Source organism: Geotrypetes seraphini, chromosome 5 (assembly GCF_902459505.1).
Source record: "Geotrypetes seraphini chromosome 5, aGeoSer1.1, whole genome shotgun sequence".
Lineage (NCBI taxonomy): Eukaryota > Metazoa > Chordata > Amphibia > Gymnophiona > Dermophiidae > Geotrypetes > Geotrypetes seraphini.
In genome coordinates this window covers 234,545,831-234,572,910 of record NC_047088.1, presented here as the reverse complement: position 1 = coordinate 234,572,910, position 27,080 = coordinate 234,545,831, and the positions used below count along the sequence as shown (strand labels likewise).

Genomic DNA, 27,080 nt, shown 5'->3' with positions numbered 1-27,080 from the left:
AAGATACCAAGGGGTCCTTTTATCAAGGCGCGGTAGGGGTTTAACACGTGGAATACCGCGCGTTAAACCACCTGCCGCGCTAGTCGCTAACACCTCCATTGATGAGGCGTTAGTATTTTGGCTTGCCGCGGGGGTTAGCACGTGATGAAATGTCCGACGCGCTAACCCTTGATAAAAGGAGCCCCAAGTCTTTAATCAATAAATGGTTTGTATCCAAAATATATGGTCTGATATGGTATCTTGTACATCATCTCTTCAGTTTTCCCAAATACTTAACCTCGGTAGATATCTGTAACGATGTATTTAGTTAAGGTTTTATGCTACCGTTGACACACAAGTACATGGCATCTGCAGTGTCTGTGGTAATGTGCGCTTCATGTGCATTTCATTAATACTGAGTGCTAATTCATGTGATAAAACCATGTCTATGCATGTTAAATGGCCAATGTTAAAACACTTTAGTACAATGGCCCCAAAACAACATCATTTTCAACAAAAACAAGTTACATTGAGTCTCATCAGATATTATCCCATTATGCATTAAAGTCACAAGATTGCATGTTATTCTCTATTGTGTAAGCAATTACTTTTTGTTTTATTTAGCTCTAATTATGAATATGTTAACTTTAGTATTTGCCTAATATTTTTTTCCTCAGGTCACTGGGGGCGATGCATGGGTGACTGTGGACCAGGAGGTATTCAGAGTCGAACAGTATGGTGTGTTCATATAGAAGGTTGGACAGCTCATCATTCAAACTGCAAAGAACACGACAGACTGACCAGCCAGAGACATTGTTTCAAAATATGTGACTGGCACAATGAACTCTTCGAGTGGGACGTTTCAGACTGGGAAGATTGTGTTCTTGTCCCTTTTGCTCATGGTGAAGTCAAACCATGGACTTCAGAATGTGTGACGGCGCAACACGGACTACAACACAGGAACGTGCGTTGTATTCAGCAGTTGAACAGAACAGTTGTTGCCAATGAAATATGTGAATATTTCACACCTCAGCCACCTGTGGAACAAGCTTGCCTCATACCCTGTCCACGAGACTGTGTTGTATCAGAATTTTCACCATGGTCTGAGTGTAGCAAGGCATGTGGAAAGAGTCTTCAACATAGAACTCGTTCAGTTATCTCTCCTCCCCTCTATGGTGGATTGAAATGCCCAAATCTTACTGAATCAAGAAGTTGCAATTACCGTATTGCTTGTCCTGTAGATGAAGAACATAAGTACAATCTTAAGGTTGGACCTTGGAGTGAATGTAGACTTCCTCATCTTAAGGAAGTTAACCTAAGTGGACGAACTATGTTGGATTTTAGTTCAGATTCTACTGAACGAAGTACATTTAAGCATCAAAGTTATAAACATCATCATTCCAAGCCATGGGAGATAGAAATAGGTTATCAGACGAGGCAGGTTAGATGTACAAGGAGTGATGGAAAAAATGCCATGTTGAGGTAAGACGATGACCCTAACTATTACCAAAAAAAAAAATTTGTAGCAATATATAACTATAAACCAATGGACTGGCCCAGCAGGTTAACCCTCCTCCTCCCACATACTCTAAACCAGGGGTGTCCAACCTTTTGGCTTCCCTGGGCCGCATTGGCCGAAAAAAATGTTCCTGGGGCTGCACAAACATGCAAACGCTGCAGCAAGACAGAGGAGGGAGCCAGCAAGATGGTAAACACCCGGGGGCAGAAGAGGAAAACACTGCATCGCCCTCGACTGGGGCTGCACAAAATACTTCCCGGGGCCGCATGTGGCCCTCGGGCCGCAGGTTGGACACCCTTGCTCTAAACCAAGGAGGTCTCCATTTTGAGCTATGAGAACCCTTTAAAAATTGCAATCGCTACTATGTAAGGAGGGTGGGGTTTTTTTCCAGCAGTTCTGAAGAAATAAATATACCTTCAGGTCTAGTTATACCATTGAAATCATTGGCCTGCAAAACTTTTTGGGTGTGCTTATTTTCATGTTATTTACCGCCCTTCCCTCCAATTTTTTCAAAGCTGCGTTTGGTTTTTTTATCGCTGGCCGCAGCACCAGTATTAGCTTGATGCTCATAGGAATTCTATGAGCGTCGGAGCTAACATTGCTGTGGCCGGCAGTGAAAAAGCCTAATGCTGCTTCGTAAAAGGAGCCCTTAGTGTTATTGAGCTGCTTTGCATAAATTTGCATTGCAACAGCTCACTGATGTGAGTTATCTTTTAGTATACTTTTATGAAATAACATTGTATGAAAAATAGTGCAAAACCCATAAAATTTGTTTTTGTTTCCAAGCATTTTGTACTATTGCTCATGGAATGTGTACTTTTGCAAAGTCACATCACACTTTTATGTTTTTGGGGATTATTTTTTAAATATACAATGCAGTTGTACTTTTTTCTTTGAAATACGAGGAGCCGCTGAAGAGATTTCAGCCCAAACAAAAAGAGAATGATATGGAGCCATGAAACTTAGAAGTTACTCCACAGTTTTCTTGGCACTTTTCATTTCATTGATATGAAATGAAACAAAATAGTGTCAAGAAAAGTGTGTAATCACTTGTAAGTTTCATGGCTCCATATCATTCTCTTCTTGGTTGGGCTGAAATCTCTTCAGCGGCACCTTGCAAGAGAGTTCAAGTTCCAGTATGTGCAATGAACAAAAGTGGGCCAAAAAGCAAACCAAGGAGTACCCTTTTATCAATGTGGGCACCGTTAAGATGTGTTATTTTATCATTAACCCCAGTTATTAGTAATTAGGGGGTCTTTCTACTAAGCTGCATTAGGTGCTAACACACTCCTAATGCCCCCCAAAAATGGAATATCTTGAGACATCCTCAGGTGTCCTGTAGAAATCTGCACACGCAAACTGCAATTTTTATAATTTTTTTAACGAACATGCCGGAGGTGGAGTGTGAGTGGTCCTGCTCTAACCAGTTAGCAGGTGGATAATTTAAGAATCCTTACGGCCTACAAAGTGGATGGCAATGTTTATTTATTTATTTAATTCATTTTTTAATCACATCCTCCCCAAAGAGCTCAGGATGGATTACAGGTTAGCATATATAATATACAGTTAACAAGTTACAATTTGCCATAGTTACAGTACAAGTTTTTGGGGTTTTTTTTTCCTGGTACAGGTTTTTATCCTAACTCGACACATGCTAGATATCTAATACCAATATCCATAATATGCAGTTTACCAGTGAAATTTGGCACAATTACAGTACAAGATTTTGCAATACAAGTTTTTATCCTAGTGTGACACATACCAAGGATCTTGTATCAATATAAATTTCTTTGTAATCTATCGGTCATGGGAGTTAGGTGAACAAGTATGTTTTTAGTGCTTTCTTAAAGTTGAGAAGTCCTTCAAGGGATCTTTTCTTTGGGGGTAGTTGATTCCAGTGGGTCAGTATGAAGTGGGAGTAGGACCATCGTTTGGCAGTTTTCAGTTGAAGGGCACGACCAAGGGACATTTTGAGGTGTATTTCATCCTGGGAGCAGAGGGTCCTTTTTGGCACATACAGAGGAAGCTTGGCCATCACGTAGCCCGGTGCCATGTCATGCAAGGATTTGAACGCTAGCATCAGGCCCTTGAAGACACAGCATTTGGCTACGGACAGACAGTAAGCCAACAATAAAGCCTGAGAGACCAGGTCACGGGGATGGAGGTTCTTTAAAAGTCTGATTGCTGCATTTTGTACACGCTGGAGATGTACGTTCTTCTCCATGAGACCATTAAATAGCGCATTGCAGTAGTCTATGCGAGAGAGGACTAAGGCATAGAGTAACTGGGTGAAGTCAGACTCAGAAAAGTAGTTCCTTATTTTTCGGAGTTGTCATAGGTAGTAAAATGAAGAAGATACCAACAGAGAGATGTGATTGGAGAGTGATAGGTTGAGTCAAGGAATATTCTTAGGCTACATGCTTAGTCTTTGGCAGTTCTGGTAGTCAAGTCCCAACATAGTTAGGGACAAATGTAGTTGCAATGTTCTTTGTAGATCCAAAGGAGTTCCATCTTGGAGGCTGTAATTTTGTTGACGGACATCCAGTTTTTGATTTCCAACAAGCAGTTCTCAGGAGTTTTGCGATCTGGGTATCACGGGTTTCTCCTAGCAGTAGGTATAGTTGGATGTCATCCACAAAAGAGTGAATCTATATTTGGTATATGTAGGCAAGGTCTAGGACAGGTATAATGTAGAGCCTGAATAATAGGAGGGATAGCAGAGCCCCCTATGGAACACCGCATTTGATTGGTTTTAGTTTTGATAGCACATCGTTGAGCAGTACACTTTGGGATCTATTATTCAGGAAGGAGGCAAACCATTGTAACACAGTGTCTCAGATACCAATTTCAGCACCAGAAGGACATCATTACCCTTATCCATGAATTTTTAGCAGTCTTCAGTGATGTCAAGAAGGATGATTTCAGTACTGTGGAATTTCCTGAATCCCAAATGGAAGGCAGATAGGGTTCCTTGTTTGTCGATGAAAGAGTGTAATTGGTTTAACATTGGGTTTTTCCAGGATCTTGGAGACGAAGAGTAGGTTAGAGACAGGTCTAAAGTTGCTGTGCACGTTACGGTCGAGTGTGGGTTTTTTCAAGATCAGCCTGATGACTTCCGGTTTGTGGGCACTATGTCTGTTTGTATGGAGGTGTTGATGAGAGGAAGGATATAGTCTACAAAGGCATCTTTCACAGCCACTAAGAGGTGTGGCAGACAGGGGTCTAGGTTTGAGCCAAAAGGTCGAATAGCATCTAGTATTTTGTTGATGTCATTGTAGGGAGACAGCTTTGAAGTGAGTTAGGTTTCTCGTAGTTTTAATTATCTTGTCTGAGTTGTGGAGGGATATCTGTAGTGCGGTGGAGTTGAAGTAAGAGTGTTTTGTCCACTTTGTCAATAAAGTAGTATGAGAGCGTTTCACTGTTGAGTTTGGTGTCAAGACATTGGTTGTCTCCTTGCGATGTTGTGAGTACTTTTTTGTTAGCTAAAAAAAATTTTCATTCTGTTGGGGGTCTTTAATAGTTGTTGGGAGTAGTATATCTTTTTAGCCTCTGGGGTGGCTTTTTTATATTCTTCATGCAATTCCTTCTGTTTGGACCTATCACTATTAAGCCTGGATTTGTACCATTTCCTTTCCGCTTTCCTTAATTCTCTTTTCTTAGTTCTTAAGTCATCAGTAAACCAGAGGGAGGAGTATTTGCAGGGATAGTATTTGATCGCTTTGACCGGCACAACCCTACATGTGGAGGGGCATAATCGAAAGGAACGTCTAAGTCAGTTTTTGTCTAAGTCACAAGTCATCCAAAGTAAAAAACAGCCTAGGACACATTTTCGAAAAATACGTCCAAAATTTTTTTCTTTCAAAAATCGTCTAATTATACGTCCTGCCAATCTGATCATTTAAGTTGCTAAATCGGCCATCTTTATACCACATTTTCGTTCAACTTTTCGTCCAAGTCAAAAATGCCTAGAATAAGCTCTGGACGTGGGAGGGATCTACAAAGTAATGGACTGAACACCCATACATGGCACCTAAATAGTGGGGTACCTTACAGGGCACTGCTGTGAACTTCACAAAAAGGGTGCCATATCTTCTCCTCACTACAGCTCCCTTATAGGTCATGGTGAGCCCCCCAAATCACCTCCAGAATCCCCTAGACCCACTTGTCTACCTCCCTAATAGCCCTTATGGCTGCAGGAGCCACTTATATGCCAGTACAAAAAGGTTTTGGGGGTGTATAGGGGAGTGCACATGTTTCAGTATCAATGCAGTGATTACAGGGGCTTATGGGCATGGGGCCTCCTCTCTATGGGTCCCTAACCCACCCCCAAGATTACTTAAGTTGCCTCTGTGTAGGATGAGTAGGCTTTCCTATGCCAGGCTGCCAGGTGATAATGTTCTGGAGACTGAATTTTACAGGCGTGATTACGATTTTTATGGGGTTTGGAGGGGTTCGGGGGGGGGGTCGGTGATCACTGGGGTAGTATGTGGGGGTCTGTATTATGTGTTTGCAGTGCTTATCTGGTGAGTTTAGGTGGGTTTTTGTGACTTAGACCATGTTTTAAATGGTCTAAGTCACAACGTCCAAGTTCCGTCAATTCTGGGCTGTATAACTTTCGGTTATACATGCTGTACGACTAAGTCTAAGCCACCCATGTCCCGCCCAACACCCGCCCTCAACACTCCTCCTGAAACGCCCCGTTTAGCTTTGTTCGTTCAGCAGCACTATGAAGGCCTAGGTCATTTAGAAATACGTCCAAAACCCATTTTTTATTGGCACTTGGACGTATTTGGACAATGTTCATCCAAGTGCCAACTTATGCCAGGTTTTGGACGTTTTTCTCTTTCGTTTATGAGCCCCATAGGGTTTATACCTCAGTGCGCCAGTGAACAGATTCAGATTTGGGTTTTAATGTTTTCACTAGGTTGGAAAGGCCTGTGAAGAGATCCTCTAAGTTGATAGCGTCATTACTGTATATTTTCTTCTTCTGGGTTTGCTTCCTGGCTGATGGTTGAGTAGTTGTGTAGGTGTGGTTGAATGTAATCAAATGGTGATCAGACCAGGGTACTGTTTTGGTAGTGGTGAGCAGCGTATCTTTTTGAGTAAAGATTAGGTCTAGGATGTGTCCTGCAGAGTGAGATGGCGAGGGGACCATTTGCTGAAAGCCTAGGTCTGATAGTAAGACCCATATTCTAAAAAAGGTGTCTTAAGTTAGGCATATAACGTAAGTGGTAAAAGCCATTAAAATACAAATAAAATATAATTTTTAAAAAGTAGGCATCTAATGGTGCCTAGAAAAGCAGCACCTTCGTCATGTCTATGGAAGCACTTTTTGACACCTAACACCACTGTAGGCATGAAAGCTAGGTGCCGAAAATGTAGGCCTTTAAAGCCCTGGCCGACATTTCCGGCACCTACCTTTCACAAAGCCGCATTTCTAGAAACAGTATCATTGCATGATTGACACACATTCGGTGGCCATTTTTTAGGTGGATGACAACGATGGCACTGCTTATAGAATCCAGTCCTAAGTGTTCCTGTGCAGTGGCATAGTAAGGGGTGGGGGGAGGATGATCTGCCCGATGTCACTTCCGAGTCCTGTGCCTAGGAAATGACATCAGAGGGAGAGCTGACACTGGAGCGGGCAGGAAGTTTGTGATGATGTTCGTGCTGTGAAAATGAAAGAGGTACGGTGAAGGGAAGGGGCGCATACGTGCGGTTGGGGTTGGGGGGTTGGGAAGGAGTGGGGACGGAGCAGAGGGCAGAGGAGGGGCACCACTCACCCTCGCTATGCCAGTGGAATTTTAAAAAATGGCTGCACGCTAAAAACAACATTAGCGCATGCCCATTAATTCAACAATAGGGGGGAAAAGTCACTTTTACAACAGCAGTAAATATGACCTGTTGCGTGCTAAGATCAATTTTTATCACAGCTTTGTAAAAGGGCCCCTAGATCTCATTGCATAAAATGGAATCTATACTAAAACAGCAGAAGCTGGTGGTAAAATGACACATGGCAACCCACATTGCTCTGCCCCTTTTATTTTAGCAATACCTCATGCCACTTTAGCAAATGTCCCATTTTACGCACTGAGATTTAGGGCTCTGTTTATTAAGCTGCAGTAAGCACTAGTATGTGCTTACCATAGTGAAAAAAGGCTTACTGTAAGATGGAGTAGATAGGAGTAGAGGTAAGGTTATAGGGACAGGATTAGAGGTAAATTACAAAATTAGTCAAAGACCACTGTTCAGGCAGTGGGCCTGATGGGCCGCCGCGGGAGCGGACCGCTGGGCAGGATGGACCACTAGTCTGCCCCAGCGGAGGCAACTTCTTATGTTTTTATGTGCTCATATATTTATTCATTTTAGTATTCATTTAGTATTAGAATCACTCAGCTCTGGAACAGTCTCCCTTCCCCTCTCCGCAATTTGAGCCCCCTTCTACCATTCCGTAAGCATCTGAAGACCTGGCTCTTCTCCAGAACGTAACCCCGTCCCGCTCCTGGCACTCTCACACCAACCTCTCTTCTCTCATACTTATATAATTCCACTGGAGTTCCGTTCCTTCCCTAACCATGTAAACCGTGTCGAGCTCCATCTGCGGAGATGATGCGGTATATAAACCCAAGATTTAGATTAGATTAGATTAGATTAGTATTTATATACCACTTACAGTCTAAGTGGTTTTACATTCAGTTACTCAATCATTTTTCCCTATCTGTCTCGGTGGGCTCATACCTGGGGCAATGGGGAATTAAGTGACTTGTCTGGGGTGAGAAGAGTGTGTGGTGCAGTGGTTAAACCTACAGCCTCAGCACCCTTGGGTTATGGGTTCAAACCCATGCTGCTCCTTGTGACCCTAGGCAAGTCACTTAATCCCCCCCATTTCCCCAGGAACATTAGATAGATTGTGAGCCCACCAGGACAGACAGGGAAAAATGCTTGAGTACCTGAATAAATTCATGTAAACCATTCTGAGCTCCCTTGGGAGAACAGTATAGAAAATTTAATAAATAAACAAATAAGGAGCTGTGTGGATTTAAACCCACAACCTCAGGGTGCTGAGGCTGTAGCTCTAACCACTGTGCTCCTGTGGTAGGTTTGAGATCTGCATATGCAAACCATAAGAATAGCCTTACTGGGTCAGACCAATGGTCCATCAAGCCCATGCACTAAGTTTTGGGATTTTTTTTAAAAAAGTATTCTCTGCAGAGGGGCTATGTCGGATGGGGCAGAAAGTGGATTGCTTTGCTGATTATTACAGGATCAGTGTGTGATCCCTTGCGACCTACAAAACAGAGTCAGTAAGAGGGAATTCATCAATGGGTGCTAAGTGATTTAGAGTACTCTAATTGCATTAGTGCACGCTAATAATTAGTTTGCACTAAATGCTACAATGCCCATAGGAATATAATGGGCATCTTAGTGTTTGACATACGTTAATCATAGAAACATAGAAAATGACGGCAGAGAAGGGCCATGGCCCATCAAGTCTGCCCACTCTAATGACCCACCCCCCTGATTTTACTCCCCTAGAGATCCCACATGAATGTCCCATTTTCTTTTAAAGTCCGACACGCTGTTGGCCTCAATCACCTGCAAAGGAAGATCGTTCTAATGATCGACCACTCTTTCAGTGAAGAAGTACTTTCTGGAATCACCATGAAACTTCCCTCCCCTGATTTTCAGCGGATGCCCTCTGGTGGTCGAGGGTCCTGTAAGACAGAAAACATCATCTTCTACCTCGATACGGCCCGTGATATACTTAAACGTCTCAATCATGTCTCCCCTCTCTCTTCGTTCCTCAAGTGAGTACAGCTGCAATTTATTTAGCCGCTCCTCATATGTGAGATCCTTGAGCCGCAAGACCATCCTGGTGGCCATTCGCTGGACCGACTCAACTCTCAGCACATCTTTCCGGTAGTGTGGTCTCCAGAATTGAACACAATACTCTAAATGAGGTCTCACCATGGATCTGTACAACGGCATTATGACTTCAGGTCTCCTGCTAACAAAACCTCTGCGGATACAACCCATCATTTGCCTTGCCTTGGAGGATGCCTTCTCTACTTGATTGGCAACCTTCATGTCATCGCTAATGATCACCCCTAAATCACGTTCTGCCGTGGTCCTAGTCAAGATCTTACCATCTAGTGTGTAAGTTCTGCACGGATTTCTCTTACCCAGGTGCATTACCTTACACTTTTTAGTCTATAACCACTGTTCCAGTAGTAGTAGGTCCTGCGTCATATTGTCCGGCAAAGTGCTTTTATCTACTATGTTGGATAGTTTGGCGTCGTTGGCGAACAATGATACTTTTCCTCTAAGCCCTTGGGTCATTTCTCCTATGAATAAGTTGAATAGAATCGGGCCCAAGACCGAGCCCTGTGGCTCTCCACTGGTCACATTTGATGTTCTGGAGTGGGTACCGTTTACCACCACCCTCTGAATCTACCACTCAGCCAATCCCAGCGATTTCAGCTTGTTCAATAACCTGAGGTGTGGGACGCTATCAAAAGCCTTGCTGAAGTCCAAATATACTACGTCCAGGGACTCCACGGCATCCAGTTGTCTGGTTACCCAGTCAAAGAAGCTAATCAGATTAGATTGGCAGGACCTGCCCTTGTAAATCCGTGTTGGTGGGGATCACGTAGGTTTTCTTCGTCCAGGATTGTGTCAAGTTTCTGTTTGATTATTGTTTCCATGAGTTTGCTCACTATGGATGTGAGGCTCACTGGTCTGTAATTTGCCGCCTCTGTCCTTCAGCCCTTTTTGTGGAGTGGAATAACGTTAGCTGTTTTCCAGTCCAAGGGGACTCTTCCCGTGCGTAGGGAAAGATTGAAGAGCACGGCTAAAGGTGCCGCGAGGACTTCGCTCAGCTCTCTGAGCACCCTGGGGTGTAGGTTGTCTGGTCCCATGGCTTTGTTTACCTTGAGTCTTGAAGGTTCGTGAAAGACGCTGCTGGGCGTAAACTCGAAGTCTTGAAATGGGTCTTTCTGACTGTTTCTTGTCCGTAACTGTGGACCGGCTCCCGGCGCCTCACAGGTGAAAACTGAGCAGAAGTATTTGTTTAGTAGTTCTGCCTTAGTAGAATACGATTCTGCATAATTTCCGTTCGATTGCCTAAGGCGTTCTATCCCTTCTTTGTTTCTTTTCCTGTCACTAATATACCTAAAGAAGGATTTATCCCCTTTCTTAATGTTCCGCGCTAGATTCTCCTTTATTCAGAGCTTGGCCTCTCTGACTGCCTTTTTGACAGCTTTAGATCTGTCCAGATAGTCTTCTTTCACCTCCCGCTTCCCTAAATGTTTGTAGGCGATAAATGCTTCTTTTTTCCCTTTGACCAGGTTTGAAATTTCGGTACTGATCCACTGGGGTCTTTTGTTTCTCCGGTGCTTGCTTACTGTTTTTGTGTACCAAAAATGCATGCTAAATCATAGGGATGCCGAAAGTTAGACCGCCAACTAACTTAATTGGTTTAATTGGCTATAAATGATGCAATAATTAACCATGTCATTTAAAACCAATTAAAAACTAATTTTAAAAAACGTAGGCGTCTGCAGGCGCCTACATAACAGGCCACCATTGTCCCATCCACAGAGATATCTACCAACGTCTACGGTCATTGTGGGTGTGACTTGCACGGGAAGTGACCCTAGGCGTCGGTAGGAGCCCCTGTTGACATGGTTCTCATGTAAAGTAGGCACCGGAATTGTAGGCCAGTAAAACCCTGGCCTACACTTTCAGGCCCTGATTCTGCAAAATGCGTCTAAAGTTAGGCACCGTTTAGGTGTCTAAGTTTGACATTGAACAAAGTTTTGGTTCTACCCTGCTCATAGATGCACTGGAATAATGATAATTGTACAAATATTTCCAATCAAATATTGTTTACTAAATTTAACAGAAATTTTGGTTCACAAAGGCATTTGAACAATGGAGGCACATTACAATTCAGATAGTGTAAATGCAACTTCCCTGTCTTAACACCCTCAAAATTCCATCCGGCTATGGTTACTTATATATACCTAATATATGATGACATTTTACTGCCTGCATATAATTGATCAAGAATACTTGATACCATATAAGGCGCTTGCATGCATATTAGGGGAGTGTTTTTCCCTCTCACCCAAGAATTCCTAAATGTTACATTATAAAGAAAAATACAGAAGAAACCAAGAAAAAGTATTGCAATATACTTACTGAAGAAAAATTATCCATTCATACAGCTTTAAATCGTTCCCTTAAAAGTCAAACTGCTGCTCCCATGTTACTGAGTGATTTTGCAGCGTGCACTGAGATCCTTTGTCTCAGTGAAAGAGAAGGGGAGTGGCCCATCCACTCCCGCAAAATCTACTTTTTCCTAGATAAATCCTCCAGTACATTTTTGAGGTAACTATATTCTAAAATTAAAGTTCCTACATATATATTGTAATAGTTTACTAAAATTTAATTCATCGTATATGCATTTTGTATATCCAGTTAGCATTTCTGACTTTACTCTGCAAAAAAGGGAGAGGGAGCCCCCCTCCCCTGGAATGTAATCTCTGTAATAAGAAGAAAAGTCCATCTCTATAGCAAACAGGTCAAAAGCCAAACCTTATCTACCACAGGGCTCTGGAGACCAGACTGGGCACACATTAAAACAATGGAACTTCATAAAGATAAGCTACCACCTCTGGTTTATCTTCTCTGGCCTTCAAGAGAGCTTATTAATTAATTCTAGTGTCCTAAGAGAATGCTGCTCTTTCCCTGTTTCCAGTGACTTCAGCACAAAACACATATTTAGATCAATATATTATCTCATATTTGTCTTACTTGGTTTGTGTTCTGGTCCATCCCATTGTGATTTTATATAGCCACTCATAAAACCTTCTCCTCTGCTCTTGGATTAAATCCCTATCTTATCAATCAAACCCTAACTAGTAAATCCGAAGCAATGGGAGGAAAATATAATGACTATTTTAATTCATGTTTGCCCCTTCTACCACATATCTGTCTATTTTTAATAGGCTGCCACCCCCAGGCTCATTTGAGCCGAAGGGCCACATCAGCGTCCTTTATAGAATCACGCTCAATGTTATTTAAATGAATCAAAGGACACCCAAATTTCCCAAACCACGTCCATTCCACGCCTACGCCCACTGAGGTAGGTGCAAGTTTTAAACATGGGCATCCATGAAATTGTGGCTATGTCTACAAAGTGGCGTCTTCGTCCTTTGGAAGCCTAAGTACCAATTATCGCTTGTTAAGACCTTTAATTGGCTCATTAACTACTTAGATTGGATGCCTAAAGCACATCTAACATTAATAATAATAATAATAATAATAACTTTATTCTTATATACCGCCACAATTTTGCGACTTCTAGGCGGTTTACAATGAAGAGAAACTGTACAGACAGCGAATTACAGAGTATAGCATTGAACATCTAGTGATAGTAACAGGAGAGTTACAGGGTCTGTGTATTACACGGTTTCACAATGAGTAGCATTATACAGTCGACGATATTCAGAGCATAAGTAGAAGAAGAGAAAGGAGATTGCGCTTTGAGTTACAAAGGAGCAAGACTGCGAAGGTGAAAAATATAACATAGGATGTTGATGAGAAGTAAGTTGTTAACTTGGTACATTTGAACGAAGGACGGGCACCAGTGGGAAAAACTGGTAACAATTAAAGATAGAAATTTTGGCAGAAGAGGGTAGACGGACTCCTTGGGATGGGATGGGCATGACTTAGACGCCCTTTATAGAATCAGGACCTCAGTGTCTACTTTACATGTGGCTGCGATTCTGCAATCAATGTCGGTACATAATTAACACAAGTCTGACTCCAGTTGCAGAATCTGGCCCTTAGAGCTTGTTGATGAATTCCCCTTTAGGTGCTCATATGCTACTCTTTTTGTTAATGGCCTTGTGCTAATGGTAAAATTAGTGCATGGCCACCAGTTGAGAAAATGGAAAAGTGGTAAAAATAGTCTTAGTGCACAAGAAGGACCCACATTAGAGCATGCCAAGGTCACTTTTTACTGCAGCTTAATAAAAGGAGCCCTTAGTTACTAACTGAGGTTAACAGTAAAATAAGATATCTTAACAGTATCCATGTTGATAATATCCCCTGTAAATAGTAAAACGAATTAATCTATATAGGAAAATAAATCATATATATTTGATGATTTGGTTATGATAGAATATACTTTAATCTCATGTAATAATAAACATTTCATTGCCAGATAGCTAAGAGGTATGCAGAAGTCACCTTGTCCATAATACTTTATCCATATGCTGCATATGATGGAATGCTCATATTAAATTATCTGAGTTCCTCAATTGAATGCAGTTTGCATTTTGATTCAGTCCATGAGTAATCATGTCAGAGTCCTTTACAGGTTGTATGCCAGGGCAGTCATCAATCTTTCTAATGCTGTAATCTGCTATCACCTAACGTGCTCTTTTATTTTTAAATAACACTGGTGGGTATGAAAGGTGGAGGAGCAAGCATTAGCAATGAACATTAACAATAAATCCAGCAACGTGAGTTAAATGTTACAATATAAACTTTGATGTAGTCACCCTGATGCAGTTATAGAATCTGGTAATAGTATCGATGAAAGGATTAGCTTATTCCTTTTTCTAAACAGCTCTACATTGTATAGCTGTGTTGTTTTTTTGTTTTTTTTCCCTCTATAAAACCAGATATAGAGGACCAATTTTATATGATGTCCAAATTCGAGTTTGGACATTTTGTAGAAGACACACAAAAAATCCAGTACCAAACATGACCATTTTCAAAACTGCAAAACGTCTATTTTATCTTGTTGTTGTTGTAGGTTTTTTTTATTTTTTTAATGGCTATTTTCAAATGTGTGTCTATCTTTTTGAACTATTTTCGAAAAACACACATACAAAAGAAAAACACACAGGACAAGCTATTGGGATGTAGAAGAGGTGAGCATTTGTGTGGACTGGCCACACAGACATCCCAGCAGAGTAATGGGGCACCTTAGCAGGCACTGTAGTAAACTTTGCATAAAAGGTTCCAGGTACACCTCTCACCATAACCCCTTATATTGTGTGGTGTGCCCTCTAAAACCCATCCAAAACCAACTGGACCCAACACCACAACAATAGCTTTTATGCCTGTAGATGACACCTATTTGTAGATATAGTGGAATTAGGGTGGGTTTAGGAAGGCTCACATAGTCCATCATAAGTTTAGGAGATAGAGTGGGATATGGCTTGAGTCCCCATCTCTATGGCTGAATACACCACCCACTAGGCTACATCACTAACTCGCTTGCTGCTCTACTAGGACTGGCCATAACATCTGAAGCTATTATATAGGCAGATATGTACTTTCATCTTTGGGGGGTGAGTGGGGGTCAGTGACCACTGGAGGAGTGTGGTGGAGCATGTCATCTGGTTTGGGCACTTTTTTGCCATTTATTCATTGTTAAAACAGGTCTAGCCCCAAACGTCTAAATTGTGCCCTGGACATTTTCTAAAATGTTTGATTGCAGAAAAACATTCAGATCATAAGCCTGCCTTAGTCCTGCTCAAACCACACCTCTAACATGCCCCCTTGAGATTTAGATCTGCTGCGGACATAGAAATCTATCTAGAAAATAGGTTTCAAAAATAGTAAATTGAAAGAGTTTGATGAGGAAAATATCCATCTACCCCTCTATGCCACATTTTGGACATTTTTTTAATGAGCCCCTAGTAGCCTAATACTTACCCCCTCTTTTACAAAGGCGCGCTAAATATTATCGCATGCTAAACATGCGCTAAACGCTAACACGTTCATGTTATCCTATGGACGTGTTAGCGGTTAGCGCACGCTAAACCGCTTAGCACACCTTTGTAAAAGAGGGCCTTAGTGTAAAGGTAGTAGTGTAGTAAGGGGCGCCATCTTGGTGAGGTGCCCTCCCTGCTCCTCCCCCCCCCAACTGCCGCTTCCCTTCCCCTGTACCTCTGTAACATTCCTGGTGTGAGCAGCAACCCCCAAGCTGCTGTCATACCAGTGTCGGCTCTTCCTATGACATCACTTCCTGGACCCGCGCCTAGGAAGTGATATCAGATGAGGAGCCAATGCTGGCGCAACAGCAGCTTGGGGGTTGCTGCTCGTGCCAGGAACATTATAGAGGTACAGGGGGAAGGAAAATGGTGCACACGCAGCAGGAGGGAGTGGGGAAGGAGTATGTAGAGGTGGGGGGGCAGAAAAGAGGGCAGGAAGGGATGCTACCATCCTGAGCGCCTCTCTCCCTCACTACACCACTGTGTAAAGGGCTGAGATCCTGGGGAATTGGATTCAATTCCCAGTGCAGCAGTATGTGACCTTGGGCAAGACACCTAACTTTCCATTGCTACAGGTAGAATAAAACCCCTTAGATTATGAGTCCACTAGGACAGAGAAAGTACTTGCATATAAAAAGTATACAGTGCTAATTACTCTATAGAAATGTAGATGCCTGCAGGTGCCTACATCACCCAACAAAGGTGAAACTGTCTCCAGAACTGGGATAAAAAATGCACTTTATTTCACAATGTGTAACCAAGACGTATGGCCCGACACTTGCAGTGTTTTGGCTCTTGCCTGCCTCAGGGGTCTTTTCTCCCTTTAAAATAATTCGTCCAAATGAAGTGAAAAATCTTTTCTCTCTTTAAAATAATTTGTCTAAATGCAGCGTTCAACTCTCAAAAATGCTGCGGTGAGGAGTGCACACATGCAAATTCTCACCAAATGTGACCCTCTGTGCAAAAGTCTCTAGAGCACCCATCTCACTTCTAGACTTCTGCCTGCATTTTAATAGTGGTGAGTTGTTTAGATATTTAAAACTGCTAAGGGGCGTGGGGGTATCTATACTAATATAAAAGGTTTTAAGATTATTTGGTATATTTTGCACTTTTATTTTGTGTTTTCTTCTTACTGAACAACAAATTGTTGCTTAGGGTGAATCACTCGCTGCCCTCTTAATTGTGAGAAATTAAGAGACGTGTTTTAGGTGGGAGGGAGAGAAGACTAAACTAAGGTTAAAGAAATGTAGACCTGATAAACTAATATGGACCTTTTACTATTTTAGGGCTGGAACAATTAGTACATTTAGGGCTCCTTTTACTAAGCTGCGGTAGCGTTTTTAGCGCACACTGAAGATTAGCGTGCGCTAACCCCCGTGCTACGCAGAAAAACTAACGCTAGCTCTATGGAGGCGTTAGCGTCTAGCTCAGCTTAGTAAAAGGAGCCCTTATCTAAGGCATTCAAAATTTATACTATTTTAAAACCAGCTTTTAAAAAATGAAATTAAAACAGATTTTGTCAATGAAATTATACATTCTAAACTGAAGCATAGGTCACCAAATCGCCCAGCAAGTTAATATTCACTTCACAGAGAGGCACTGCTTCTGTCTGAACTTGATCTCACACAGTAAGCAACTGTGCAGGCTTTTTTAAAAATTGCTCTCACAATGTATAACATATTACCATTCATTTCTACATTATTTAATTCGATTAATAGATCAACTACGTTATGCTAATTCAAGACTCCAGAAAGGAAGACAGTGAAATTTTCAGTGTCGCACCTTGGTATGAGAAAGACACGGGTTTGACTCCCAGATAAGCCTATCTGCCCCCCTCCCCCGCCAGCCAGGGACTATGTGCAGATGGCTTACACAGCTCTGATGACACCTACAGGTCGGACTTGGAGGTACATGTTTCAGTTTCAAGAGAGAACTGTGGTCTGTGGTCCTTGGCCAAGGACTGTCACTGCCATAGTTGGACTGGGTGGGAAGTTTTAAAACAGGGAACAAGTGCATGTTTCAACTGAGCTGGAAGTAAAAAAAAAAAAAATTGAAACTGCTGCACAAAAAAAATTAACGTAAAAGATAGGAACACCAAAATGAAAACCTGAGGACCCGAGCATGAACACTATCCTAATAAGGATGGAGGCAATTAAGTGCTTTAGTGTCTATAGTGGCTTAGGTTTAAGTATGACAGTAATATCTGTGATACAACCAAGGTCCATTTAATTGAACCATTTACAAATGTTCAGACAAATTAATGCATACCAATTGACTGTTAAAATGAGTTCCAGCAACTAAGATGACTCTATGATCTTGTATAAGGGTTTACTAATTAGAGTGTAATATAACATATAACAAGTTCAAAATGATAATTGAGAAAGAGAAAATCAAATCTATCTACTAAAAGTGAAATGACTTGTACTGAAATGATGCTCAATGAAGAGTAAGTAAGGCTCTTGTCAAGATTTAAACAAAATGATTACCTAATTGTGTTAATTGATTCATGTGCTGCAGAATGTTTCACCAATCGTAGACTATAAATATTAGCTAATAGAGATTAAGAGTTTTAGGAAACAAACCGCAGGCTGTCAATGTATCACTACATAGCAATGTCCCCTGGACCATAAAATGGCCCTCAATAAAAACCAGTGAAAGCAGCCACTGTATAAAGACGGCTTTCCCTTCCACAGTATAAATCCCACTTAGGGCTCCTTTTACGACGACGCGTTATTGGCTTCAGCGCGCGAGACTTTTCATCACGCGCTAACCCCCACGCTAGCCAAAAAACTACCGCCTGCTCAAGAGGAGGCGGTAGCGACTAGCGCGGCTTTGCGATTTAGCGCGCGCTATTACGTGCGTTAAACCGCTAATGCGGCTTCGTAAAAGGAGCCCTTAGTTACAGAATTCAGGTGTGCATATCTATATGTGGTTTGAGGTTCAAAAGTGTAGACCACAGCTTCCCAAACTGTGAGCTGAAATCCCAAATGGGGTAGTAAAACCTGCTTTTAGGGTCTCTGCCTAGGTAGGCTCTCAAACTATAGCCTCAGCACCCTGAGGTTGTGGGTTCAAACCCACGCTGCTCCTTGTGACCCTGGGCAAGTCACTTAATCCCCCCATTGCCCCAGGTACATTAGCTAGATTGTGAGCCCACTGGGACAGACAGGGAAAAATGCTTGAGTACCTGAATAAATTCATGTAAAAACCGTTCTGAGCTCTCCTAGGAGAACGGTATAGAAAATTGAATAAATAAATAAGTACATAATTATTCTGCACCTCAGGGGTTTACACAATTTTATTTGGCCACAATCATAGGGCCACAGGTACAAAAAGATTGGGAAGTATTGATGTAGACCAGTGTTCTTCAACCTTTTTACACCTGTGGACCGGCAGAAAAAAAAGAATTATTTTGTGGATCGGCAAACTACTAGGACTAAAATTTAAAAACCCCATTTCCGCCCCATCTCCGCGAGCTCGGTCCCCACAAATCATCTGATCCCATCCACACAAGCCTCAGTTATGATTTTATATTGAATGTATTTTATTAAAGTATAAAAAGAAACAATATTCTGTAGAATTGTCATTTTATAAATACAAATAATTCAGAGCAAGGATCAACAAAACCCCTGTCTCCCCTCCCCTTCACATATATCCCCTCTACTATCAAGAAAACTGAACATGCCAAATTATTACAGAATGCTACACAGAAATATCATGCTAACAGAATACTGAAGTAACACATGACAGGAATAGTTTTAGGGGAGTGCAACTAGGGCAACTTCCCCCTGGTCAGAGAGCGCCCTAAGCCAGCTGGAAGCTAAAGAAGCACTGCCTGGGTTTTGCAGTCCCCAGTTATGTCTAACACCAGCTCTAGCAGGATATATATTTCAAATCTGATATATTCTAATCACAAAATAGAAATAAAATTATTTTTTTCTACCTTTTGTCGTCTCTGGTTTCTGCTTTCAATCTTTTTTTCACTCTCTTCCTTCCAGCGTATGCCCTCTCTGTCTCTTCAATCCAGCATCTGCCTCTTCCATCCACTGTCTGTCCTCTCCCCCTTCCATATGGTATCTGTCTTCTTTCTATGCCCCTCTCCCCTTTCCATCCAGCTTGTGCCCCCTCTCTCCTTTTTACATGATTCATTCCAGCTTCACTGCTCTCTTCATTTTTATCTCTCCTACACCAGATCTATCATCGTTGTCCCTCTGCTTATTTTTCTGCTGACCCCTTCCTATCATCAATCTCTCTACTTTCTCATTCCTGTGTCTCCCCTTCCCCTCCTCTAATCTCTCTGCCAGCTGTTTCCTTCCTTTTTTCATTCTCCCTTCCCTCCTCCTCCTGTCCAGCAGTAACTCTCTTCCCTTCCTCCCCTCCCAGCAGCATCTCTCCTTCTCCCTCCCAGTAGCAGCTGTCCCTTTTTTTCCTTGACCAGCAGCTTCCCAGATTCCTTTCCCTCCTCCCCTCCCAGAAGCATCTCTCCTTCTCCTTCTCCCTCTCCAGTAGCAGCTGTCCCTTTTTTCCTTGCCCAGCAGCTTCCCAGATTCCTTTCCCTCCTCCCCTCCCAGAAGCATTTCTCTTTCTCCTTCTCCCTCTCCAGTAGCAGCTGTCTTTTTTTTCCTTGCCCAGCAGCTTCCCAGATTTCTTTCCCTCCTCCCCTCCCAGAAGCATCTCTCCTTCTCCCTCTCCAGTAGCAGCTGTCCCTTTTTTCCTTGCCCAGCAGCTTCCCAGATTCCTTTCCCTCCTCCCCTCCCAGAAGCATCTCTCCTTCTCCCTCTCCAGTAGCAGCTGTCCCTTTTTTCCCTGCCCAGCAGCTTCCCAGATTCCTTTCCCTCCTCCCCTCCCAGAAGCATCTCTCCTTCTCCCTTTCCAGTAGCAGCTGTCCCTTTTTTTCCCTGCCCAGCAGCTTCCCAGATTCCTTTCCCTCCTCCCCTCCCAGAATCATCTCTCCTTTTCCCTTTCCAGTAGCAGCTGTCCCTTTTTTTCCCTGCCCAGCAGCTTCCCAGATTCCTTTCCCTCCTCCCCTCCAAGAAGCATCTCTCCTTCTCCCTTTCCAGTAGCAGCTGTCCCTTTTTTTCCCTTGCCCAGCAGCTTCTGATAGTGGCTTTCTCCCCTGCCAGCAGCTCTTCTTACTTCCCAGCGCAGTGATTCACGAAGGCAGCCTCGGTTCCTTTGTTGGGTCGCGCCGCCTCTGAGGAAAGAGGAAGTTGCATCATCAGAGGCAGCCGCGACTCAGCAAAAGCCCCGAGGCTGCCTTCGTGAATCGCTGCGCTGGGAAGTAAAGGAGAGCTGCAGAGGGGAGAAAGCCACTGTTGGAGGCTCCCCAAGATCTCTCCGGCCCAGTGCACGCTTCACATGCTGATCTTGCCGGCCCTGTGCGGACCGGCAGGAAGTTGAAATGAGTCAATCTTGCCGGCCCTGCGCAGACCGGCAAAAATTTCCTGCGGACCGGCGGTTGAAGAACTGTGGTGTAGACTCCAGAGTAACATAATGATATAATTATTCTCGGAAATGGTAATGGATCTAGGGAATGGCCTTCCAGTGGTGCGATGTGTAGGAAAATAATTACGACCTAATTTAAGAAATATGGGATACACTCAGATGATTAGGGCAAAATTCTTTATATTGCACCAAACATTAGGTGCTACTTTTGCACTAACTTTTTGGCACAAAAAGAGTGTTCTAATGGATGCAAGTCAACAAAATGGGGCAGAAAAGGTAGATCCACATGAAAATACACACAGATTTGCAAAGAGGGTGTAGCCATGGGGAGGGCATGAGTAGGCGAGGGGCGTTTCCTTAAATTGCACAGTGTTATAAAATTTGGGAATCCACGCCCAGCTTGCACACTGCGATTTGCACCTGGTTTCAGTTGACAGAACTCCTAATGCCCAAAGTTGAGCACAACTTTGGGTGTTATCTACTATTCTATTAAAAGGGCCAGTCCCAGAAAGCTTATCATAGAATACTGTTCAATTTTTTCGGTCATGACTTTTGAGTGCCATTTATAGAGTTTTCCCCTAGATAACTACAGTATACTTTCATCACAATAGGAATTCAATAGGGCAAAGTAAATGGGTCATATTGTCCTTATCTACTATCTCCATCTAATACTTTTAAAACCAATAGGAATAAATATTTTTTTCACTCAGAGAATAGTTAAGCTCTGGAATGCATTGCCAGAGGACATGGCAAGAACTGTTTTTAAAAAAAAAAAAGCTTTGGACAAGTTCCTGGAGGAAAAATCCATAGTCTGCTATGCTTGCCCTGGATCTGTGGCATGGAATGTTGCTACTATTTGGGGTTTTGCCAGGTACTTGTGACCTGGATTGGCCACCGTAAGAATGGGATACTGAGCTAGAGGGACCATTGGTCTGACCCAGTAAAGCTATTCTTATGTTCTTATAATTCTTCAACAGAGGACAGATATATATGAGAACAGATAGAGTTGATAGATACACCAGGATAATTGGAAAAAAAAATAACATGATGATGTACTCTACTTCATAATTAATAAAGAGGCCCTTCTACTAAATGGTGTTAAGCCTTAATATGCGCTTAGAGTGGGAAAAAATGCAATAAGACATTTTGTGGTATTTTACCTGGTGGCTAGCATGTGAGTTAGCATGTGGTTTTTTTGTTGTTAATTCTTGGGTGGTGTGATTCTATGAGTAGAAAATGGACATGGCATTTGCACTGATTAATGCGGTAAGCACCCTTGCATTAACTTTTAACAGGTACAGCATTCTAATGCAAATAATGTACAACCTGGAAAAAAAAAAAAAAAAATGCCTTCAATTTTGCTGGGTTAAATCTGGGCTTATCACACTGGAAAGTCCTGAATTAGGACAAGTTAAACCCAGATTTCAGCGCTCTTTAATAATAATAATAATAATTTTATTCTTATATACCGCCAAAGCCGTAGTAGTTCGAGGCGGTTTACAACAAAGAAGGGCTGGACAATCAGCGAATATAGATACAAAACGTGGTACTATGATTTCATTAAAAGTTATTTAGAAGTGTTCAGGGAAATATAAAAAAAGCAATTTTGCTGAACCATGTAGGCAGGTGCATAAACAATGGGTGTTTTTACCCACGAATTCAAAGAAGCCATATGTATATACTTCTCTTGGAAGGATTCCCAGTGAAAAAGTACCAGCAGAGATTTGTACCTCTTTGCTCTGCAGGTATTTTCTTCTATGAAAAATGATGTGTGAAGATTTGAACATGCAAAGTTTATTATTTTAATGTCCTTCCCTGGGTCTAATCTCAACTTTAGTCCACATTTTGCCCCCTGATAAAACCAGACGCGCTATTAGTTGCAAATTTACCGTTGTCTAGTGAAATGATGGTGAACGTTCATATGGAGGGCCATTTATGGAAAAGGACATCCGAGTCTGACTTATGACTCTTTATGGACATCTTTATTTTTTGATTATGAGCCCCTGGATAGATTGCTTTGGAACACTGACACTCCTATGTTGATATTCATATTTGCCTTTGAAGTAGCATTCAGATCCCTATCAAAAAGATGGCTGCCTCTGTAAAAGTTACTTTTTAGGCTAGCAAACGGAGATCCTTTAAGTTTAAGTTTTACTGTTCATTCTTTCTACTTAATCTCTACCCGAGAGGAGGGTATACACTACAGAGATGCATAGAAAATCTTTACAAAATTATGCTATACATAGAGAATGACAATCTCCCTTCATTAGAAGACATAAAACAACTTTTTTTCGAGAGTTAATCTAAAAGGTACACGAGATGAAATCATTCCTCCGGTAATCTTGAAAAAATTTTTTCCTTGTTTTGGGCCTCATATTCACAATCTTATCCGAAATAGCTTAGAACTAGGCCAACTGCCATCTGCCTGGAAAAAGGCCTCTGTTATTCCGATAATAAAAGACCACAAAACCGGACCCGGAAAAGCTACAAATTATCGGCCCATAGCCAATATTCCTTTTTTGGCAAAATTAACCGAAAGGCTTGTATTTGAACAACTGACTGACTTTGTTGAAACAACCAATGTGCTCCATCCAAATCAAACAAGTTTTAGGAAAAATTACTCTACTGAATACTCATTGATTGGACTAGCCACTAACATATTTTATCACTTAGATCATCATAATTCAGTAATTCTTTTCTCTCTTGATTTATCAGCAGCATTCGATACTATTGATCATGAACTACTTTTAGACAGACTGAAAACAATAGGAGTTGGTGGTCAAGTTCTTGACTGGTTTCATTCTTTCCTTTCCGATCGCTCATCTACGGTTATCTTTAAAGACACAGTTTCAAAACCTTATACCACTAGTTACGGTATTCCTCAAGGATCAATATTGTCACCACTTCTATTTAATATTTTTCTCTCTCCACTGCTTTGCCTATGCCAATCAATAGACTTTACTACTTTCACCTATGCCGACGATGTTCAACTGCTTCATTCACTGAATCCAGATAATAAAAATGAAATAATTGAAATAAATAGGAAACTAGGAGATATTAAACAATGGCTTAACTCAAACATGTTAGCCCTAAACGTACAAAAATCCAAAACATTATTTTTCCCTTGGAAAAAAGATATAAATCTAAATGCTCCGTTTACTCTAGATAACGTTCAATTAAATTCAGTAAGATCTCTAAAAATATTAGGAGTTACAATAGATGATAGGTTATCCTTCCATGAACACATTACTAATACTGTCAGAACATGTTTCTTCAAATTGCGTATGATCCGATCAATTGCCAATTTTTTAGAGCCAAAATCACTAAACATACTGATTCACTCATTAATTATTTCAAAACTTGACTACTGTAACTCTCTATTAATAAATGTTACCCAAAAAGAGAAAAAACGTTTTCAGATAGTTCAGAATACGGCAATCAAATTAATACACAACCGCAAAAAATTTGACCATGTTACACCACTCTTGATCGAATCACATTGGCTCCCTATTACCCATCGTATTACTTTTAAAATCTTACTTTTAGTTTTTAAAACATTGATTACAAATGAACCCCAATTCATCAATAGATTGCTCATTCCATATAGTATTTCACGCTCTTTAAGATCCACTGATCAAGGACTTCTAGCAGTTCCATCACTAAAAGTCATTGGAACTCGTCGCACTGACATCTTCTCTGTTATGGCCCCACAATTGTGGAACAGTTTGCCCCAGTATCTTAGAGTAGAAAGTGATCTGAAACAGTTTAAAAGCAGCTTAAAGAGTTTCCTTTTTAAAGATGTGTTTGATGTGTGAACTTAATTAAGGATTTTTATTAAAATTTTTCTTTTTTATCTTTTTATTTCCCTGTGATTTCCCTTACCTGATGTATTTTTACCATTTATGTTTTCTTTAATATATACGATTGTAGTTCTACCCTTTCTTTCCTCATGTGTCTGTTAGTTTGTATGACTTTATTTATTATTCTGTATGATAATGTGTTAAATTTATGTATTCTTTTATAATTAATCTGTTGTACCTATTTTTTATCTGTAAATCGCTTAGCAATTTAAATTAAGCGATTCAACAAGTTAAAAATAAACTTGAAACTTGAAACTTGATGGGGACAAAGTTTGTTCCCGTCCCGTCTCGTCCCCGCAAGCTTTCTCCCTGTCCCCGCAAGCTCTGTCTCTGTCCCCGCCCCCATCCCTGCGAACTCAGTCTGATCCCATCCGCACAAGCCTCAGTTATTATTTTATATTTAAATGATTTCATTAAAATATAAAAAGAAACAATATTCTGTACAACTGTTGTTTTATAAATCACAAATACAATACAGAACAAGGATCAGCAAAACCTGTCTCCCCTCACAAATATCCCCTCCAAATTACTAGAGAATGCCACTTGGAAAATTAATTCTAACAGAATACCTCAGTCACACACCGAGAACACAAATGCTTTTTATATTTTGGTTATTTTAGCCAGCTTCGGAAAGTGGGGGAAAGAATGAAATGAATGAGGTGTACCATTAAATACTGATGGTTATACTAAACAGAACTTCCCCCATTTCCAAACAAAAATTAAGCAAGGAGAAACAGAAAAATTTAAAAGCATAATCGAGTTCTTGATTATTTTGTATGAATATTGTCATTCATTTTAAATATGACCATTTACCTTCTCTGCAAATTAATATGGCAATAACTCAATCCCTCTGAAAAGGACCATGAAAATCAGTTTGTTATAATGTGAAAGGGTTAACATGGCATGCATTAATCCTTTTACCAAGTGATGTTGGATGAATGTTAGGTACATTTGTGGGGAGGTAGCAAGGGGTGGAACCTTAGGCATCTGAGTCAATCAGGCCTTAGCACCTCCCTCTGTATCCAGGATACTGAGGGAGAAGCCTAAGGTCCTGATTGACTATATCCTGGGATACAGACAGAGGGAGGTGCCTAAGGCCTGACTGACTCAAATGCTTAAGGCCCCACTGCTTGGGAGGGGCCTTAAGTGACTGAACCAATCAGGGCCTTTGGCCCCGCCCTGTGCATCACATGATGAACTGGGGAGGGGAAGTGCATCATTTTAGACCCGGTGGCTGAACTACGAGCCTCTCTACAGGCTACCTGCTTCCAATGTTTGAAGGTATGTTGTAGATTCGTGGGGGGGGGGTGAGTTCAGTGTCAGGAGGGAGTTGGTATCCCTTCTGCCATATCGCTGCCGCACAGTGGGGGGGGGGCCATCCGGGGGCAGGAGGGAGTGAGCATCCTTCCTGTCATTTTGGGGGTTTGGGGGACGGTGGGGGATCTTTGGTGGCAGGAGGGAGTGGGCATCCCTCCTGCCATAACGCTGCCATGCGGTGGGGAGCGTCTGATGGCAGAAGGGAGTGGGCATACCTTCTGCCATTTGTTTTGGGTTCGGTTGGGGGGGGGTGTCGGCAGGGGACTTTGATTTTTTTTTTTTTTTTTTTTTAATGGGGCAGATATTTTGCATGTGTAATACACACAAAATATATGTTCCATTAATAAAAAATACAGAAGCCCTAAAAGCAGTGACAGGAGGCTGCTTCTCCTGTCACAGCTGTTAGGGCTCTGCGCATGTGTCAATCACTCACTGAGCGATTGAGTCGGTTGAGTTTGCATGCAAATGATTTGTACCTCTATTGTAATCAATTCTATCTCCTGCATATTCATTGAGGATATTCTGAAAACCTGTCTGGGTAGGTCCCAAAGACTGGGTTAAGAACTCTTGTATTATAGAATTAGAGTTCAGTATATGCCAGTAAGATACCACATCGGTACAAAACTTTATGCAATTCCCCCTTTTAAGTGTTTTTTTTTCATTTGCACTGTTTTATTATTTTAATTGTATTATTTTTTTAATGTATGTTTTATACTTTACCTAATAAATAAAATACATTAAAACAATGGTAAAATTTGAATTGTGTGATAATTAATGCAAATCATTAATACTGTGTGCATTTATACTAATTTATCTTTATGTTGCAGTATCTGCACACAAGGCAACACTCCACTGACCTTTCAGTCCTGTGTTATACCAAAAGACTGTGATACATCAGAATGGTCTCCATGGGGCCTTTGCTCAAAGACTTGCCAGTCAGGAGATCTCACCCCAGGATTCAGAAGCAGAAGCAGGAATGTGAAACATCTTGCTTTAGGGGGTGGAAGGGAGTGTCCGCAACTAGAAGAAAAGGAAGCTTGCAATATTGGAGGAGAACTTCTGCCACTATGTCCAAGGTAGCAACTTTCATCTGTTAAAAAAAAAAAAAAAATATATATATATATATATATATACACAGTCAAACCTCGATTTGCGAGTAACCCGGTT

General features: G+C 41.5%; 1 protein-coding gene across 7 annotated transcripts in view; it reads left to right on the top strand.

The window, feature by feature from the left end:
* Positions 1-27,080, top strand: part of THSD7B (thrombospondin type 1 domain containing 7B) — a 924,116-nt gene that overhangs the window by 311,521 nt on the left and 585,515 nt on the right. For 6 of the 7 annotated variants that reach the window (XM_033944564.1, XM_033944562.1, XM_033944563.1 and 3 more), the window contains exons 4-5: positions 657-1,461; positions 26,741-26,989. In XM_033944564.1, the coding sequence (XP_033800455.1) occupies positions 657-1,461; positions 26,741-26,989 (1,054 nt within the window). The remainder of the gene's footprint in view (positions 1-656; positions 1,462-26,740; positions 26,990-27,080) is intronic. The other variant, XM_033944565.1, reaches the window with a different exon arrangement.